Source organism: Lissotriton vulgaris, chromosome 4_1 (assembly GCF_964263255.1).
Source record: "Lissotriton vulgaris chromosome 4_1, aLisVul1.2, whole genome shotgun sequence".
Classification (NCBI taxonomy): Eukaryota; Metazoa; Chordata; class Amphibia; order Caudata; family Salamandridae; genus Lissotriton; species Lissotriton vulgaris.
Genome location: NC_141691.1, coordinates 1,774,031,832 through 1,774,053,384, shown reverse-complemented (window position 1 = coordinate 1,774,053,384; position 21,553 = coordinate 1,774,031,832). Strand labels below are relative to the sequence as shown.

General features: G+C 44.5%; 1 protein-coding gene across 1 annotated transcript in view; it reads left to right on the top strand.

The window, feature by feature from the left end:
- The window catches only part of LRP12 (LDL receptor related protein 12), a 189,171-nt gene extending 173,807 nt beyond the window's left edge, over nt 1–15,364 (top strand). The window contains exon 7 of the mRNA XM_086966104.1: nt 13,949–15,364. Coding sequence (XP_086822230.1) covers nt 13,949–14,818 — 870 coding nt within the window. The 3' untranslated portion in view covers nt 14,819–15,364. The remainder of the gene's footprint in view (nt 1–13,948) is intronic.
- Nucleotides 15,365–21,553: the final 6,189 nt, after the last annotated feature.

The window sequence follows — 21,553 nt, the reverse complement described above, 5'->3', positions numbered from 1 at the left end:
CAAGGAGACAGCCTATACATCAATAAATCACATACATAAGCATTGTTTTGTAACCAAAATGGCGCTCGAGTAGCATGCTTATATTCGTCAGTTTCCTAGTCATGGGTAAACTGGCTGAGGGAACAGCACAGCTCGCGCGCCCCCACGGTGATTTAGTGAAGCAGAGGTCGTCTCCTTATCAGTTACTTTCGAATTCAGGTAAGCACGAGTGTGTTGACATTTGATTATTAGGTTGTCAGGATTTAGTCTTGGCATTTCATAATTATGGATTGTTGAACATTCAGGGGCAAGATATACAAGAGTAACGCTTAATTCATTGCTCAAGATGTGTGCAGAGTGATGGACTGATTGTATCAGCGATCATGCCGTCTTAGGGACACACAGATGTTCCCTTGTCAGATTGGTTTGATTTCAGTTAAGTGCTTGCGGTGATAAGTGCTTCTAAAGCAATTGCCACAGCTCAGACTAGTTCCAGTCTGGTAACCATGGTTACCTTGGTTTCATGAATCTCCTTATGGGTACTGTACTCAGTTCTATATCGTGAGATGAATATGTTTTATTTTAGATGTGCACACAGGTGTAATTACACAGTCATTTATTGAGCTTGAGTACATTCTTTGTTTTTAGGTTGTATATTGGTATAACATATCAGTGACGCCGGGATCCAAGGACCCGTTTAGGATTAAGTTCAGTGTTTTGGAAGCCCGTTGTGAGTAAACATCTGGGTTAAATTGTTGTTTTTGTGTGACTTTGGTACTTTAGTTGTGTTACACTTTGTCACAGGTTTTGTGGGCTATGGTGCTTTCTTTGATCTTTTCACTGACCACTTTGAGCCATATTTTTGGATATTGGTGGCCTATTTTCCTATTTGATTCTACATGAGAAAAATATGAACTTACATAATATACTTTTTTTGTGTTGTAGATTTGTCAGTGGACCATATATGTTTGTTACACTGCGACACTTAGGGCATCATTTTGATGCTGGTTGGAGGAGCGTCCCGACTGGCACCATAGCGGAAGCGGGACCGCCCGACAAGGAGTTGGCGGTCCAGCTGCCCTTATTATAATGCGACTGCATAAGTGTGTATTTTCCAATGTGGCTTGTGCTGCAAGCTGCAGCACAAGCTGCATTAGAAAATGTACACTTTTTAAACATCCCTGCACGATGGTGCCTGCCACATGATGCAGGGGTATGTAGGGGGGGCACCATAGGTGCCTCCTAGGCCCCATAGGAGAGGGAAAGGGGGCCCGACTAGGGGCCCCCAATGTCACTTTCCACCTGCCTATTCATGGTGGGCAAACCGCCATGAAAGGGCAGGCGGAAAGGGACATTGTAATCCCTACGGCGGTGCTTGAGCAGGCACCGCCCCTATTGTAGGGATTACTGTTCGTCCAACGGGCAAAGCATCGGAATTTCCCTCCCCCTGCCTCATTGTAATGCGGCAGTCGGACCGTAGCATCAGATGGCTATGGGACCGCAACTGACGAGCTGTCGGTTGCAGTCTGACTGACATCAGATTGATGCCTGAATATGGTCACATGTACTTGGTGACAACCGAGGACCAAAATGTCTACGCTATAATCACAACTATAATATTTACATGCTAAATTTCCTTTCCTCATAATCTTTTTTTTTAATTGGATGATATCAATGTTGAGTGATTACTGTGTCGCCTTGGTTTTTCATCAATGTGTATTCTAAACATCCTATCCAAGTGTTACCGCAGAGAAGTGTGATTCAATTTTAATGTATTTTTCGAACCCTGTGTTATGATTTTTCTGTATTTTGTGATATAATAAATCACATGAAATACTGATTTACAGAAAAGTATGCCTCAACATTATACTTAAATTGTTGATTAGATATAATTAGCTAGCAGATAATGTTACTTCCATTTTGAAAAGTATTTTCATTCAGGGGATTCATTATATATTTATATAGATCCTCTGGGGTTACCAGGTTGCCCTATTTGTGTTCCATTTTTTCACCATATTTAATTGTCACCTATTTTGTAGGACCTCACACACAACAATTGAAAAGTTCACTGTAAAAACAAAAACATGGAATTGAAAAACATTTGTGGAATAAATAATTCCCTCCAACCCAAGTTGTCTGATGTTCTCTTGTTTGATTTGCTTCGGGCATGGTTAAGGGTTATTTTTTAGCCTTCTTAACATTGCCTGATCAGCCCTCATTGTTTAAATCACCAGTTGTGTTACAATTTCTGAAAAGGCTAGAACACGTGTTTCCTCCTCCTTTTGTAATGTCCCAAAGGGATCTTAATCTGGTCCCTTCATATCTGATGTGCACTCTTTCGAGCCGCTTCACAGCTTTCCCCTGCGGATCCTTACCATTAAGACAGTATCCCTCATCGCCATCACCTCCGCATGACGTGTGAATGAGCTTCAGGCACTTTGTGCCACTTCACCATTAACTACCTTCTTCCCAGACAAACTGGTTCTGCAGATTAGGGCTTCCTTTCTGCCAAAGATCGTGATGTCATGCCAAGTTGGTCAAACCATCAAACTGCCTGCATTCTTTGCTCTGCCTCCCCCCTCTAAGGAAGAGGAGAGACTCTATCACTTGGACCCCAAGAGAGCGGTGAGCTTCTGCATAGATTTTACCAAAGACCACCAGATGGCTGATCAGCTCTATGTGGAGTTTTCTGGAGCGAGAAAAGGCAAGGCAGTTCAGAAGAGAACCATCTCCCACTGCACCGTGCTGTACATTAGGATATGCTACGTTATAGCCAAAAAGTAGACTCCAGAAGGACTGCATGCTATTTCTACCAGGGCCAAAATCTTCTGCCACTGCATTGGCAAGCAGAGTCTCTGTCCTAGACATTTGCCATGCAGCTAGAAGGGGGTCCCCCTCCATACTTTCACAAAGCACTATTGCCTTGGACGGTCAAGTTCGCCGGAAAGGGAATTAGGTCTGCTCGGTCAATCAATCAATGATTTATAGAGTGCAGCTTATCCGTGAGGGTATCCAGGCACTGGAAGAGGGGGGACTGCTACTGCTACTGGTAGTTGTTAGTCAAACATCCAGATTTTTAGCCCATCTCTGAACTTCTGTACAGTGGATGCTGTCCGGAGGTGAAGTGGGAGGCCATTCCAGGTCTTGGCAGCTAGGCAGGAGATGGTGCGGCCACCGCTTCTGCTTTTGTTTATGCGGGGCGTTTGGGTGAGGAGAGGGAGGCAAAGGGCAATTGTCTGCCAGGTTCCTGGAAGTTGTTTCAGGTAGGCTGGTCCTCTGTTATGCATGGCCTTTAGACATGGGTCAGCAGTTTGAACTGGCAACCTTCTTGCACGGGCAGCCAGGGGAGCGCTCTGGGGTGGGTGGTGATGTGAGCTCTTCTCACAAGGTCGAAGATGAGCCTGGCTGCATCATTTTGCATAGTTTGCTGTCTGCTAAGTACCTGTGAGGTGATGCCCACTTAGAGGGAGTTTCGTTAGTCCAGGCCCCCTGGTGATGAGGGCTTGGGTGACGGTGCGTCTGGTGTTGGTGGGGAGCCATTTGAGTATTTTCCGGAGCATGCGGAGGGTGGGGAAGCAGGCTGAGGAGACAGAGTTTATCTGCTTATACATGGTGAGCTTGTTGGTGATATGATGTTCGGTCATGCAGGTTTGAGGCCATTCACAGATCCACCTCTGCATAGGTATTGCTTTGGTATTTATTCAAAAGGTGAGGAATCACCAGCTAGAAGTATCGAGCAGAAGTTTCTTACCTTTGGTAAAACACTTTCTGGTAGAGACTATATCTAGCTGCATATTTCTGACCGTCCCGCTCATCCTCCCTGTTCTGTGATTGGCCTGTAAACATGAATCAGATCCCAAGTCTAGGAATCTGCACAATATACACCAAATTGCTACTGGGGCTTTGTATCTGGGGGCAGAGGCAGTATCGAAGGCAACTGACGTCAGCACGACGTATAGGCCTGCACATCATTTGTGATCAACTTTATTCCTATAACTGAATATTACAGGACAGAGTTTCTTGACGAAGTTCTAGTCTGTCATTGCATGTTAACGTCTTACATTTCTAGTTATTTCGATCTCGCTTGCGTATCCTGTTTAAACCACCAGATGGCAGTGAAGTCTTACAGTTTAAAATCAAAACGCTCCTTTGCATAGAAAGCGATGATGCGCTGTCCTTTACGGGGATAGCACCATCCTTCAGTTGTAAAGTAACCTCTGGTTCTTATGAACAATTAAAAAGCAGTATTTCTTTGAAGCGCTTGCCAGGTGAAAACGATAGTCATTCTTTCTTGCGACTATCACTGCTTGCAGTCTCCCATGTATTTATTTGCAACTGTATATAGCGCAGGCTACTACCTAATGTGACTGAGCTTTTACATCTGTTATAATATACATTCACTTCATGCTTGTTACATTGCATTTTGCTAACGACAAGTTGCATCATAGCATATCAGCAAGTTATGCAGTCTGTGTTCTGGTTTCTCTATCAAAGCAGGTCAAAAACTATAGGACGAGCACGTCCGGATTTATACTCTGCCCCCTTGCAAGGCGAGAACTGCCTATCTCCATGAAAAACTCTGCCTCCCCTTCCCATGCTCATCCTGCCTCCTGAGTAGTTGAGTAAGTAGTTTTATCACAACATCTCCTCGGTTTTAGGTCCACTCCATGGCATACGGTCCTTCTGTGGTGACAACGTTTCAGCTCTAAGGTAGAATACTGAAAACGTGTAATGGCGGGCGGCCGGCCTTTTTTTTTTTTTTTTTTTTTTTTTTTTAGTACTTCCTCTATGACCACTGCTTATGCGGCCACAGGGCAAGGTTCCAGGATTAACAAATTAATTACCGAAACCCCTTTTTTTCAGTTAGAGCGTTTTTTTTAAATTCAAAACGTCATAACTTTATTTCATGCAGCCAGATTAAATGTGCCTGCTTTAACATCACAAAAGATGAATACTGTATTAATTCCCTATGTCTTTATTTAGGGCCTGATTCCGTAGTTAAACAAAGTCATGTAAATATTATAACTGCTAATTATAACGTTTATTGCTTGGTTTCATAAACCATCTAAACTATAATTAATACTCTTAGTTATCTGTTCATAACCTGACATCAAATAAACATTCAATCAATCAATCATAGCATTTCTAAAGCGCACTACATACCCATGAGGTCTCAAGGCGCTGGGGGGGGGGGGGGGCTGGGGGGGAAGGGGGCGCTGCTACTGGTCGAAGAGCCAGGTCTTGATGAGACTCCTGAAGGTTAGGAGGTCTTCGGTCTGCCGTAGGCGGATGGGGAGGGTGTTCCATGTCTTGGCGGCGAGGTGGAAGAATGATCTGCCGCCGGCGGTCACTTTTTGGAAGCAGGAGACGAAGGGGAGGACGCGGTCTACGGAGCGGAGCTGCTGGGTGTGGGTGTGGGTGCAAAGGCTAAGTCTGCTGTTGAGGTACGCTGGTCTAGTGTTGTAGTGTTGTAGAGTGCCTTTTGTGCATGGGTGAGGAGTTTGACGGTTATCCTCTTGTTGATGGGGAGCCAGTGCAGGTCTCTCAGGTGGGGTGTGATGTGGCTGCGGAGAGGGATGTTGAGGATCAGGCGAGCGGAAGTGTTCTGGATGCGTTAGAGCAGCTTCAGGAGTTTGGCCGGGGCTCCTGCGTAGAGTGCGTTGCCATAGTCCAGTCTACTGCTGATGAGGGCCTGGGTGACCCCCCTTCTAGTTCCGGTTGGAATCCACTTGAAGATCCTGTGAAGCATGCAGAGGTTGTTGAAGCAAGAGGAGGAGACGGTGTTGACCTGCTTTGTCATGGACACAGTGGAGTCGAGGATGACCCCTAGGTTGCGTGCGTGGTCGGTGGGTGTAGGGGGTGCTCCTAGTGCAGTCGGCCACCAGGAGTCGCCCCAGGCCGAGGGGATGGGTCCGAGGATAAGGACCTCCATCTTGCCCGAGATCAGCTTCAGTCGGCTGTTTCTCATCCAGTAGGCGACAGCCTTCATTCCTTCGTGGAGGTTTGTTTTGGCGGTGTGGGGGTCTTTGGTGAGGGAGAGGATCAGCTGGGTATCATCAGCGTAGGAAATGATGATGAGTTTGTGCCGTCGTGCGACGTGGGCGAGTGGTGCCATGTAGACGTTGAACAGCGTTAGGCTGAGGGATGAGCCTTAGGTTACGCCGCTGATGATCTCGGTGGCTTCGAAGCAGAAGGGGGGAGGGCTGACGCTCTGTGTTCTACCAGAGAGGAAGCAGGTGGTCCATTCCAGGGCCTTCTCTTGAATTCGGGCGTCGTGGAGGCGTGATCGTAGTGTGCGGTGGCAGACCGTGTCAAAGGCGGCTGACAGGTCCAGGAGGATGAGGGCCGCGGTTTCTCCGTTGTCAAGCAGGGTCCTGATGTCGGTGGCGGCGATGAGGGCAGTTTCGGTGCTGTGGTTGCTGCGGAACCCAGACTGGGACAGGTCCAGGATGATGTTCTCCTCGAGGAAGCTGGTCAGTTGTTTGTTGACAGCCTTTTCGCCGGGAACGGGAGTAGGGTGATGGGTCGGAAGTTCTTGAGGTCCTTGGGGTCCGCCTTGGGTTTCTTGAGTAAGGCGTTGATCTCTGCGTGCTTCCAGCTCTCTGGAAAGGTTGCTGTCTCGAAGGAGATGTTGATTGTTTTCCGTAGATGGGGTGCGATGGTGCTGCTGGCTTTGTTGATGATGTGGAGTGGGCAGGGGTCTTCCGGGAATCCGGAGTGGATTGTCTTCATTATCGTGATGATATCGTTGTCGTTGATGTTGGTCCAGGCGAGCAGGCGGTTGGTGCGGGTGGTGGTCGTGGGAGCTGGGGTCTCGGCGGTTGCCGGGGTGGTTACGGCATAGAAGCTGTCGTGGATGTCTGCGATCTTGCAATGGAAGAAGGTGGCGAGCGAGTCGCACAGGTCTTGTGACAGTGGCATGTCATTGGTGTTGGAGCTGGGGTTAAAGAGTTCCTTCACAATGGTGACGAGCTCTTTGCTGTTGTGTGAGTTGTTGTCTAGGCGGTCTTTAAAGGAGGTCCTTTTGGCGGTTCTGATGAGGTGGTGGTGGCTGCGGGTGGCGTTCTTGTGGGCTGTGTAGGTTTCTGGTGTTCGTTCACGAATCCAGTTTTTGTCGAGTTTTGGGCAGGTTCGCTTGGAGGCCTGGAGGTCTTCGGTGAACCAGCTGGCTCTCTTGCCGGTGTGGGTGTTGGAGGGCTTCTTAAGCGGGGCGAGGGTGTTGGCACAGTCGTCAATCCATTGTCTGAGGCTGCTTGCTGATGCGTCTAGGTCGGTCGCGGGTGGGCTCTGGGCGAAGACGGTGTTTAGCTGGTCCTCGGTGACCTTGCTCGAGGCATCTGCTGGGTGCGGTGGTGTGTGGTGGGTTTTCAGGAGGTGAAGTGGATGCAGCTGTGGTTGGTCCAGTGGAGTTCGGTGGTGCGGTTGAAGAGGATGTGAGTGCTTGCTGAGAAGATGGGATCAAGCGTGTGGCCGGCGGAGTGGGTGGGTGTAATGGCGAGTTCTTTGACTCCGAGGTTGGCGAGATTGTCAATCAGGGTGGAGGAGCTGGAGTCGTTGTTGTTCTTGAGGTGAAAGTTCTGGTCCCCGAGGAGGATGTAGTCTGTGGAGGCGAGGGCGTGTGTGCTGATGAAGTCGGCGATGGAGTCGCTGAACTGCGGTCGGGGTCCGGGGGGTCTGTAGACGAGGGTGCCTCTGAGGGTGGTGTTGGGGTCGGTGTGGATCTGGAAGTGCAGGTGTTCGGCGGTGCTGAGGGTGTCGTTGGTGTCTGTCGAGACTTTGAGAGTGTTTTGTGGATGATGGCAATTCCTCCTCCTACTCCGTTGGTGCGGTCCTTGCGGGTGATCTTGTGGCCTTCCGGGATGGCTATGGCAATGTTGGGTGCCGAGGAGGGGTTTAGCCAGGTCTCTGTCAGGAAGGCGACGTGTGGGGCGTCAGTGTCAAGTAGGTCCCAGAGTTCAATGGCGTGTTTGAGTGCGGAGCGGGTGTTGAGCAGGATGCATCTGAGGAAGTTGGGTTCTTTGGTAGGTGGGTTGGTGGGCCGGATGCTGGTGAAGCTGCAGTTCCAGCAGGAGAAGGTTCCTTGGGTGCACTTCCGGGCGGCCAGGCAGCAGGTGCGTGATCGTCCAGCGTTGAGTGCGTGGAAGGTGCTGGAGTTGTAGCAGAGGCGAGACTCGTGGAGTTCACTGGGCCAGGGCTCCTGGCGCTGGGCGCGGTCCAGGCGCAGATGGACTTGCCTTAGGCGCGCCAGTGGCGCGGCCCCATACAAGGGTAGGTGGGAGCGGGGCAGCGAATGGGCACCGGGGGGCGGGACTGCAGTGACGCAGAGGCGGGAACAGCGGGTGAGGGCAACGTGGGGAAACGGGAGGCAGAGACAGGGCACAGGGCACGGTGGAACAAGAGATTCCAAGGGGGAAGAAAAAGTCAATGGAAGAAGCACAGCAACAGATCACATTTCGCACAGTCAATGGAAACAGCAACAGATCACAATTCGCACAACTAGACACAATGCATCAGCAGAGGAAATAAGAGACAACAAGGGGGAAGATGAGAGTCAATGGAGAAGGCACAGCGTAGCAGAAAGGCACAACAACAGATGACAATACACAATACAACCAGGCACAATGCAGCAGTAGAGGATGGGCAGACACTGACACTGACAGGGGCAGCACAGTGGTGTGGCGAGAGACCTGCCTGGGGGCAGGGTCAAGGTTAGACTTTCCAAAATAGCTTAAATTGAAAAAATGTATAGTATCAGATTTGTAACTGTTGGTTTAATTTGTCTTCTTTGTGTAGAGATTCTACATGGCTGTGCCTCAAACTCCAGCAAAATTAAGAATTCAGGGACACTATTTTTCTGAAATTTACCTTAATGTGCACGCTCCCAAGCCTCAAAAAAGGAACAAGTTAAAAATAAATTCTAAAAAATATTGTGGAAAACATCAGTGCCTATAACATTATTTTGTCAGTGTGTTGTGTTGCACCAATATATGATTACCTTCCTCTGACTTTTCTTTTACAAACTGGAAATATCCAATAATCTTGCATTTAAGAAGAATCTTTGGGAAGGAATATTTTTGTAATTTTTTTTAACAAAAGCTTAACAATTATTGCTAAACAAAACATTGATCCATGTTTTATTTGTCGTGGTTTTCAAGACTAAAAGTTGTGACTTAAAGCATGAAAAATAAAGAATGGCATTGTTGATGGGTGTGCAAATTAATTTAAAAGTGCCAGTAACGCAAGAGTGACATTGGAGTGTGATGTGTGAAATGTCCTGTACAAAAATATTCCCTAGTCCGGAGACGAGAAAAAAACGAAAATGACAAATTATTTAAAAACAGGAAAAATGATACAAGAAAAATTTAACTATTCAAATGTATGTGTCAAGGAATTTGATACAGTTCTACATTTCTACACTGTTTCCAGTAGAATCAATATCAGACCTACGGTTTGAATATGGTTTTCAAGATAGGAAAAGGCTGAATCAGCACTTATTTTATGATGCATGTACTCTTGTGATATTAAACTTTAAGGCCTAACATTTGGCTTGTATTTGCCTTCTTGGCACTAACACTACTAACAGTAATGAATAATAACCAGAATAACCAAATTGGAAATTTAAGGACCTAAGTAAAGAAAATCAGAGTTGATCTTGCGAAGCCGTATCAGTATAGCATAGCAAGAAAAAACGTTCCAGCACCGCATGCTTAGAGGTGATAAGTAATTCCTTTCAAGGGTCAAGTGGCCCCTTAGCATGTGAATTGTATTTGGAAAATTGGTATTTACTGCCTGTTAAATGTCCAGTGCTTTGAATCACTCGGAGAGAAGACGAAAAATTGTCTATCGTCCTAAGATGCGCTTACAGTGACTGTGTCGTGTAGTTCCTAGGAATCCCCCAGGACCTGCGCATTTTGGATGACCAAAACGGAGGGCTTGGTGTACCAACCGCTTCCTTACACCCCCACAGGATATGACTGCAGCAAGACCAGCTATCTGGACAGTGCCCCTACTATGCCCCTGTATTCTACAGTGGTATAGGTAGTCTCTGGCAACCACTGAACATGACAACCCTGATTCCCCAGGGATCGCGGAAAACAGTAGAGTACATTTGGTCAGGCACTCATGCTTACTGACTCTCTGAAAATACACAGGATGGTGATTAGGACGTTTCAATAAGAATATTTTGGTCCAGCGACACACTTCTGTAAAACATGTGTGCTGCAACAATCTGGAGACAGCAGCATACAAGAAAGATTGCTAGCACTAATATAGTAAATCATAGATAGAATTCTACCATAGTACTAATAAGATTAACAGAAGCAGTTCAGATAAAAACAGAAGCACTTGCATATTCCTAAAATGCGTGCCCTAAGTAATTTGCCTAAATGTACCTAGCCTAGATATGTATGTGTAGGTATATATGCTTATAGCTATGTGTATATGTAGCCTAGAAACCCATAGGGAAGAATCAGCCCCCTCACCTGATGGTTTAGAATGAAGGGCCTCATCTCTGCGTCGAGGATGACTCCCCGCAAAGGATGTCTGACCGCTGTGTGTCGAAGATTTAGCATGCAGGGCCCGTGTCAGTTTGGAAGGACTTCTCTAATTTGTGGGGGGGGGGGGTGAGGGTCTTTTATACTAAAGTGGTCACTTCAGGGTTTTTTCTAGAAACAATATGTTTTTAAAACAATCACAAATGTTTTGAAAAAATCACCAATGCTTTTCTAAACAAGTGCGAACATGCACAGCTGGCTGTTGGCCAGGGATGGAAAAAGTGGTGACCGTTAGACAGAATAATTCTGCCGTGCCTAAGGATATGTTTATGTACATTAGGGACAGGGATTATGATAGAATACTTAGAGTCTGGTGTCGAAGAGACAGGAGCAAGCTACTAAGTAAAAGGTCACCTTTTTAGAATTGTTATTGTCGTCTGGATGGGACAAATGTATGTAATAGGGGTATACATGACAGGACTAGCCTAAAGGACATGGCAACTGGATAGATTTAATTGTGTTTAATTTACTTAATCATTCAGCATTTTTGTTCAAGCAGTATAGATAAATTCCACTTAAAACGGTTGCAAACACTAAATATGCAAATAAATGTAGCAGCATGCAGTGATCAGAAATTCAGCAGCGACCAGTAAGTGCATTTTTTACAGGTGCCGAAAGAAGAGGGTAGGAGGACAAACCAGAGAGGAATGGGAATAGATTTACATATTATAGGACCCAGTAGAGGATCTGAAGTGAGACTGAGCATAAGGGAACCTGGAAGGGAAGTGAGAATTTGTGTAGAGTAAAACCACATTTATGGCGAGGAGTAAAAAGGAATCATGAAAGTGAGACAGAAGCAGTGGAAATAGGAACAATTGACTAGACATTAAAGATAAGCTTCAGGACAGAATTCCAGAGAGTGGCAGTCCATCCAGGTATTGGGATCATACAGCAGGGATAACATAATCTGTATTTGAGGAGGAGAAAATGGACCAATAGAAAGGTGTTGGAGCCATGAGGTAGGAATTAATGTTGGTGCAGTTTAAAAGTAAAAAGGCAAGAGTAATCGAGGAATAATGAAGGTATTCAGAATGTGGAAACATAAGCATGTGGTGCATTTTTCTTAAGTATTTCAAATTAAAAAGATATATATGCAACAGCAGGAATGTTGTTCACCCGAGATAAATATAAGTAAACCGGAACATTGTTACCACTGGTACTGGAGGCAGGTTTATTCTGTTGCAGGCTAAGTCTCCAGTGACCAAATATGATGAGGTTGAGATTCATCCAGTGTTGCTGTCCCCAGTTTAGGATAGCCATCAAAAAGAATTGATAGGCCTGTCCCTTAAGGTTCCGGTAAGCCGAAAGTGATTAGATGTTTCAGTAGGTGATTGGTGGTAGTTGAAAAGGATGGATGATCGAGGAGTATACAGAGAGATCCAACCATTAAGGGATCTGGGCTGTGAGAAGTAGGATGAAGCACTTTTAGGTTTTACATTTTTACTCAGTTTAAACAATCTAAAGGTTTTGGTCACAAGCTTAATGATATGAAAAGCTATTAATACCTGATTTGTTTATGTAAACCAGTTGAAAAATCCATCAAGATCCTCCTTTTGTATTTTACGCAAAAATATCCTGCCCATAATGCCTTACTACATGTTAGTTTACTGCATGAATATTCACAATTACTTAGAATTTACATCAGTAACCATACAGAAATCCACTGCTGGCAGCAGTTAGCTTACCATCCACAGTCACTGTGAATTCTTCAGACACAAGTGGCGACCCCCCACATCTATGGGTTGGCAAGGCCTGTTTAATGAGAAAAAGCCAAAAATGAAGTCTTGTTAAGTGGTGTTTCTACCAGTCAGATAATGTTTTTGTAGTTACTGGCTCAGTGGAGCAAAGCACTCATTGAAATCTATGAACCTATTTGTGAAGCACAAGCCCTCCAGTCTGCGCCGCCCGCTGCGGAGACATGCCAGGGCAGATGGTGTTGAATTGAATTGAAAGAAAATTTATAACGCGCAAACAATACCCCGAAGGCATCAAGGCGCCTAACAAAACAGATCATAAATGCAAAAAATACGCCACTACATATACGCCTGCGCAAAGAGATGTGTTTTCAGAGCCCTTCTAAATGCGTGAAGAGTGGGAAGGAATCTTATTTCCAGCGGGAGGGCATTCCACCATTTGGGCGCCCAGGTGGAGAAGGCCCTACCCACCCCATTTCGCTCTCCTGAAACGGGGGATAGATAGGAGGAGTCTGCCAGAGGAACGCAGATCCCTAGAAGGGGTGTAGCGGGACAGGATGGATCCTACACCGGTGGAGCTGTTTTTGGCTAAGGCCCTATAGGTCATACATAGGGTCTTGAAATGAATGCGGTCTTCAACCGGAAGCCAATGCAACAGCTTTCTAGCTGCTGTGGCTGAGGTGCATCTAGGAAGATCTAGGACAAATCTGGCAGCGGCATTCTGGACTACCTGCAAGCGCTGCAGTAGGCTCTTATTCATTCCCGCATACAGCGCATTGCAGTAGTCCAGCCTGGAGCAAATGAGGGCGACAGCAAGCTGTTTCCTTGCCTGCAGGGATAGATAATGCCTGATCCTCCTCAGAACGTGAATAATGCCCCAGCAGGTGGAGATGGTTCTGCTGTGTTTTCTTTATCTAGGGCATTGGGAGATGCGTATGGGTTAAGTGGGTTACCGACCCAAGTACCTTATTTTATTTTGGTATTTCCAGGCGTTCTAGCTGATTTCAGCTTTTCCCTGGAATGAAATGCAAGAGTAAAAATACTGGGGTTGGAGGGGGCACCAAGAGTTCATTTACGAATTTGTCCTGGTGCCCATGGGCTATTAGTTCCCAAATAACCTACCCAACCAAGGTAAGTAGGTGCTTGAGTCACCGGCCCGCGAGAAGGAGTAGCCAGTTTTGATCGCTCATTTGGCGAGTGGAAGTTTCCTCTTTTTCTGGCACTCCCTCATACCAGATGACTGAGGGAGAAGAGGGAGACTGTGTGGATATTAGCCCAGAGGGGCTAACATCTGCATGCTGTGTAGGAAGCACCACTGGTGCTGCTATGGAGCGGTGGGGGTGGGGGGGGGGGGGTGTCCATCACTACGGCATGCAGCCTGTGTCCCATTCCTCCCCTCCAAGCTCGCTGCCAGGGCTTGACGAACATACTGTGGCATCAAGGTAATTAATACTAAAGAGATTGTTAGTCACTGTTTTTCTTTCCTGTTACATTTGTGTGTTTACTGAATAAAATAGATTTCAAGCAAAATCTAATGTGAGACTCTCCTCGTCTTCCTGTTAGTAATTCATGTATAGTCTTCGAGCAAATTACTTGCTGAACTTTTGTTTTCGTTTATCTAACCTTATTCTTCCCTAATATGCCAGGCTTCTCATTTTCAGTTTAATAACAACTTTACAAAACTCATGCTAAACTTCTGCTATTTTTCTCTTTTTCTCCCAGGCTTCAGTGTTGGAGAACCTGCGGCTTGCTGTGCGCTCTCAGCTTGGATTTACCTCAATAAGGCTGCCAATTGCTGGCAGATCAAGTAACATTTGGAATCGGATTTTTAATTTTGCAAGATCGCGACAGTCGGGATCTCTTGCATTGGTGTCCTCAGATGGAGACGATGTGGTTGCCGGTCAGGTTGCCGGTCGAGAGCCAGAAAGGAACCATGCCCTTCGTGGTCTCTTTTCGGTTGAATCAGATGACACCGATCACGAACATGAGAGAAGGGATGCAGCAGGAGCTGTCGGTGGGGCGGCCGCCCCTCTGCCTCTCAAAGTTCCCCTTGTGTCTGCCATTGAATCTCCAATTGGAGCCTGTGGAAGCTCTTTGCTTCAGAATTCTGGCAATGGAACCGCTGAGATTGGAAGGGAAATTCCTAGTGTGGAGGTGTCCGGGGTGAGTCCTGCACGCCACCAGCTCACCAGTGCCCTAAGTCGTATGACTCAAGGATTGCGTTGGGTACGCTTTACTCTGGGTAGGTCTAGCTCTGTGACCCAGAGTCAGAGTCCACTACGACAGCTTGATGGTGCTGGAAGTGCAAGAGAAGATGATGATGATGATGTTGAAATGCTGATACCTGTGTCTGACGTAGCCTCAGATTTTGATATGAGTGACTGTTCAAGACCTCTAATTGATGTTCCTTCGGAACAAGGACAAGCATTAAGACAACCCTACAGTGCCACACACTACGGAGTGAGGCCATGTAACCGGGATGGCCCCTGTGAGCACTGTGGTATAGTACACACTGCCCAAATACCAGATTCCTGTTTGGAAGGAACACAGAAAACTGAAACTAGTGACGACGAGGCTTTGTTACTATGTTAGGTACAGAAGAAACCTGGAAAACATGCAGAATTGTACACACTTTGTAGCAATACCCACATTTGTACTTAAATACAAAAACCTGCATTTAGCTTGGATAAAAAGTCCAGTACGCGATCATTGTGTTAAAAAAAAGTTTGCCTGCCTTCAGGGTTCAAAACCAATTTCCTATACTGGCTATCTCTGGCTGTTGCAGTAAAAATTATGTTTTTGAAAATATTTATATAATCAGTAGGATCTCTGAATATTCAGGGGAACAGTGCCCCCTGGATATGCATATTGGGAGCTTCTTCTGGCCAGTCCATTTTATGTGTAGTCCTTTGTTGACATACTATTCAAAAATGTGACAGCACTCCACATGTGGCCATAGGCCTTAGCATGGAGCACCCAAGCAGAGCATTCATTTAAGTCGAAGAATGCTAGCTGTCATCTGTCTCATGGAGCTCAACCTTCCCGAATTCTGGAAACCTTTATCTCCGTCACAAATGTGGTAAAGAGCGTTGCAAGTGGAAAAAAGGGAATATTTACTTCCATGACCCATTAAAGTGCTTTATGAAAATGCTCACAGGTCGTGTCTGCCTTCAAGGGGTGTGTTTATGTGCTCCCGAACACCCCACTGTTACTGTCTCGCTTTAAGAGGAGTTGCCCACACAGTGAAGGTGTCCTTTACCTTGCTGTTAGTGACCAACATTGAACAGAGCCTACGTTTAGTAATAGTTTTATGAATCAGTAGGACTCTTGTGGTGAATAGAAACACGTTGTTGTCAGCAACACTTTCATTGTAGGTAGAAAAAAGTATGATTATTAACCCCTTCGCTGCGGCGGCTATTCCGCCGCAGCGCTAAGGGGGTGGGGCGGCCGCGCGGCGGCTCCATACTAGTGACGGAACCGCTCCGTCACGGCTCGCGGGTGAGCTGTGCTTGTGACGGAACGGTTCCGTCACGAACCCGCCCGCCCATTAAAGCGTCAGCGCAGGCGCGGAATTCGCGCCGCACAGGCGCGGCGAGCGGGCTGTGACGGAACCGTTCCGTCACAAGCACAGCTCACCCGTGGCTTGTGACGGAGCGGTTCCGTCACAAGCATGCAACGGGTTAATAAATGTAATTATCAAGCCCTAAGAAAAACAGGCCGCAATTTGCCAAATAGAATACATCTTGGTGGCAGCTAATTATAATCCAGTTCTATTTTTCTAACGCAACACAGTGTTCCAAATTCACAGTTGGTTTAAAGGTGGCTGCATATGCCAGTGACAGGGTGTTTAAAAAAAGAGCATGGCCTGGGTTCGCAGTACAATGATCTGTGTCCTTGAAGTGTGAATTTGCCCTTTACTGCCATCATATTTCCAGCATTAGAGTGCAGTTCCTCTCATTTAAAAACAAAAGACAACATTTAGAAAGTGACCCCACTTCCATTGTGGCGGCCATCTTTTAATGGTATTGCTTATTATATAAATAAGAAAGTAATGTGCAAACGGTAAACGAATGGATTATTGGCACTTGCGTATAAAGAAGTTAACGTGTTCTTCTTTTGAGCTTTACTTCCCTATGGAACACATTCCAGGCCATTGGAAGATGGCTGCCATTATGAAAACGCCTATATCCCTCAGACAGTACAAATCCCAGTCGGCCAGCAAATAAAATTAAATATACCTTCATTCGAAAGAAATACCCGGCCTGCTCTTTAATCAAATTAACCTGTTATTGTCCTACCAAAGCAGAAGTCTTTTTACTAAGACGAACAATCCATTTGTTGGTGGATTACATAGACAATAATGTTGATTTCGCAGGATTTTCTGTTGGTTTTTATTTTTTATTTATTTATAATCATGTATTGTGGCCAGGGACCACAGTGTTAAAAGAACAGCAGGGATGAAAAAGTGAAATTGGCAAACCAAACACAGTATTGATAGACTTTAGTTAGGAATTTTATATCTGTACAAGAGTGGTCATGTTACAGGGAATGACAGTAGACTGCTCCTCTTAAGTTTGTCAGCAGCCAGGTCCGAGAACATTAACAGTTTTCAGATATTTCATGCAGGTCAGTGTTCGGATATCTTTAATGAGGACGTGGACACAATTGAGCTGTACATTTAGGTTTCTATGATAAGTCAAAAGAATCAGCAACATTTACTGGGCTGGAGAAAAAGTTTTTTTTAGAAGCTGAAAATGAATGTATTGGAAAATATTGAGTGTACCTGGGAATATTGACCCGGCAACCCCAGTGGATTGGCAAGACATCTAGTATTTACTCTGTTCTTCAGACTTCTGTAGAGTGCTTTATTTGGTGTAGGAAGTTGCAAATCAACAACAATACTTAAGGTCTGCCAACTTAGTGTATTTGTACATCCTTTGTCACATATTGTTGTCAATACACAGCCATTCAGTATGCCACGCATCAGTTGGAGAACAACAAAACTTTTTTGTACTTCTACCCAGTTTAATGTATGAGAGTTGTTGCCAGTTTTGTAACTACAGTTTATTCTATGAAAATCCTAGGCTGGCAGGTTCACCAGATAGGCTTGTGCTCCAACTCTAGGTAACAGTGTGATTGGGGCTTCCCCGTAAAGATCATACCCTGCACACTCCATCCTCTGACCCACTAAATAAAATTATTCCAAACATCTTGCCTGAATTTAATAAACCAAGAGTACCTGCGCTTCCCTGCCCCCTCAAGCGCCATGCACCAATGCATGCCATACAGTATGCTCTTGGTGTCATTGCAAGAGCTGCTATTGGCACGAATTGAAATCTTATGATTGCGCTGGTCAGCACAGAGCCACAGCAGGTAGGGGAAAAGACGGTTGGAGGTGGGAGAGTGCCGCCTGTTTTGCATCTCCTCCTGTGGGTCTTCAGAGAGCCACAATGAAAGACCAGTTTTAAAGTAGACCGTTATCCTACCTCTTCCCTTGTGTCTCTGGTGACCCGCAGGAGGCGGCAGACTTCCGGTCGCCTACGATCAACTTTATGCTCTGGCATACTAACAGTGAAAAACAAAGCTTGATTTTGACTGCTCTTACATCAGAGCCATAAATATCCAGATTTAAAATCTGATACTGTTGAAGGTGGTTTCAAATAAAAGGCATACATAATGCATGATATATTTCCAACAATTTTGCTAGAGTTGACCACTTTCCTTCCTCCAGCTGCCTCAAAAAGCCGCTGCACCGGTTTTGAATCTTAGGAATTAGCGAGCACATTTAAATGTAAACAGTTTAAGATATAACGGCTAGTGTAGGAATTTGAAAAAGTTTTACATCAGCAGGTGTAAAATGACTTGTTTGGCTGACTGGTTTGCAAAAGTATGTTCATTAAAGTTTTAAACTTAGACCGACCTTGCAAAATGATTACAGGTGATAATGGGGGAACACTGAGTCAGTCCTCAACCGAAAAATTCAAAACCGCTCCAAAGAGATATTACATCAGTTAATTCAGTGTATTTGAACTCTTTCTCCAACTTTACATCTGTTGAACCTGTAAACGTGTTTCCAATGGTTTATGCAACTTTGACCCTGAGTGGCTGACATTCTACAGGTGCACAGACACTTCTGACGACAAAGTAGTTCCCTACAATAAATGCAAGCATAGCAGGTTGCAAAGCCGTTTAAATATTGCCCAGTTCACACAGATTTGTTTTTGACAGGGTGTGATTTTTTCTTCAGTTAGTCAGCACCTACTCACAGCAAAAAGAGTTGGGAGCCGGATGCATTATGTTTATGCGTTTCTGTTTGGAAATTATATGTTTAATCACTCTCACAATATATTTTTTTATATTGAGCCTCATTTTATGTACACAATTGTTTCTTTCATGACTTCTAATTTGTATCTCTTGATTGTTCACAGTGAAGATATGGCTTCTATCAGCCGGATTCACAGAAAAAGTAAATTCTCACCTTAAATTTACTCCTTAATTTGACGTAGATTACCTTTTTTGAATGGAATTCACAGGACTACTCACGTGCATAGTCCTTTATGCATACGTCATGTTCTAGATTCTCATTTATTCATACCTAAATGTATGTTTAACCCTTCCATGCTGATGACGGCCCCCATCCGTCATGCATTACAGTGCTCGTGTGCTGATGACGGCTGGGGGCCGTCATAAAGCCATTGATTCTTTAAAAGCCTAGCACACGAGGAAAATCGGCCCAGCATGGAAGGGGTTAAATGTACTTTAGAGCGTTTACATTTTTTCAAGGAAAACATTTTTTCATTTTGGACAAAACACCTTCCCATACCACCCACGAATTTTAGGGGTGTCTTTCACCATTATCACCCTTGATGAGGAGTTGCTTCTGCCCTTAACAGGAATACATCTATGTCCATATTCAGGGTTGGAATGTGCCTTACAGATGATTGTGAATACCCCCAAACTGGTATTTACCTTTAAGAAACAACAGTGGGGGAAGGAATGCCTGAATTAATCTCACCCACTGTCTCAACTGTGCCGTTTGACTATATGACAAGCCTGTCTAAACTGCCATAGACGGTGAAAAACGATGGACTGTGATGCTACCTAAGATGTGATCAGTGGCTAAGATTAATTGAAGCATTCCTTCCATCATATTGTGCAGTAGTAAATGCTCCAAGTGAATCATGTAAGCATGCATCTCATGCTCTCTGTGCCACAGGCTCAAACTGTACGTAATTGATGATGTCCAAGTAGCCCAAAACGCTGAATTGAGGTTTCTAATGTTCCAATCTGAACGTGACCTGGCAGATTAGGTTGGCCTACTCCTATTGGGGTAGGACTAAGTCTGATTTGCAAATGGCTGGTCTCTGTATAGTATGGCGGAGTGGGTTAACAATTAAAAATGATTAAATGGAATATGGCTCAACACCTTGCCAGCGGCTGATATTATTTCATGCATTCCTTCCAGAAGTTTGTTGTTTGGCACACTTACCTTTCTTGGCATCCCCAACCTGACTGACTCCTGTCTCCCTTACTCCTTGAACTTACGCTCTTAAAACATGCCATTCTTGCAGCAGTGTTCAACTTAAGCGTGCAAGCGGCTTTGAAATTTGGCTGTGAATGACTATCAGCTTATTTATTCCTTTACTGAAAGTGTTTGGCTTTACTTTGAATGTTACCCCTTGTTTGTTATTGCCAATCTGTTTTTTTATTGATTCAATGGAAAACCATTTTCAGTCATATTTATATATCAGTTTATCTAATTGTTAGTTTATTTTAAAAAGGGATTCTTTCTTTAAAGTATGTACACGTTTAATTATTCTAGTCTTTACTTTTTGTAGAATAGCAACAACACAGGTGGCCTTCCCATTCCTTTCTGTGTTAACGTGGTCCCTTGTTGCAAAAATCGTTTTACCAAATTTAAGCCATTTATTTTCCTTTCAAAGTACATAAAGGAACGACAGGAAATGTGTATTTCCTATGCATAAAAGTCTTATGTTTCTGTAATTTCTTAAAATATGTTGTGAAATGTGTTCCAACTGAAATTGTCTTTCATTCATTGGTACTGTCCCAAATAGTTTATATACGGGGCAATGCCTCTAATAGGCAATTTGAGTGACATTGACTAGAGCACAGGAGGCATAATGCGTTAAGGACCCGAGAATTTGCACTAAACTCGTATTCATGTCTCCAATGATAGTAGTGCCCAAGCACTATCACTTTATATAAAACTCTTCGCTAATATTGCATTTTGTGTCTATTTACCTGGATTTTTTTCCTTTGATTACTGCTTTCTTTGCTACACAAGAATTTGCTGTACAAATTCCCTATTTATTTGCTATATTTAAAATTAAAAACGGCATAGGTTTTACATTAATGTTTGAAAAGTGTTTCTCATGGTGAGTACTTGTTTAAAAGATCCTAAATGAAATATAAGGAAATCAAGAAACACACATAACAAAGAAGCCTACTTTTATGAGATAGTCCTACTTTAATGTATGTCGTTGAGACTGAACTCAAAAGTGTGGCTTCCAAAATAATAAATGAAAGGGGCTCTACTTTCAGAAACTGAGAAAAGGTGTAGTTTATTTATTCCTTGGGCTTTTCTTTTAGCGAATTTAAAAACTCTTTGCATTGGAAATTACTTATGTGTGTGTGTGTGTGTAAACTGTGCTATTTATTACAATGTAAATACTGTGCTGAATGTCTTTTTAAAGCATGTTTAAGTTTTCTTTTGTGCACATTTCTTTTGAGTTCTGTTGTCCAGGAGAACTGGCCCAGAATATTTTAATATGTATCTAAATTAAACAGTTTTTTTTCTAACTTGGTGGTCCTTCTTTACATTTGCATCAGTGGCATACATTTGTTTTGTCTAGTAATATGTTCAACATTTCTTTCCGTATTGACCATCTAATGGCGGATAGCTGGCTTTTAAAACTGATTCTTGTACATCTAAGCCTCTCCAAGCTGAAAGTAGTATACATCAGCCCAAAGTTTTTTCCTTCCCCTGTCGAGGCTCCAAGAAGTCTGGGGTGACAAACTAATAGTGTCAAGTTCCTTTGTGGGTGTGCTGTAGGCAGCCGTTTCAAAATGTAAGTGGGGAGGGGAGCTACACCGCCCTAACCATCCTGGTGCAATGGCCCATCCTGCTAACACCAAGTCCACCTTTGTCTCACTGTCTGGGAGGAATTCACAAACCCCCAACGCAGAGCCATTTACTGTAATTCGATCCAGGATACTGCCCGAAGACACAAATGGTTAGGACAAGAAAATACCAACCGTAACTTAGATTTATTGATATTACAAATAACAATGGCTTTTATTTTTTTA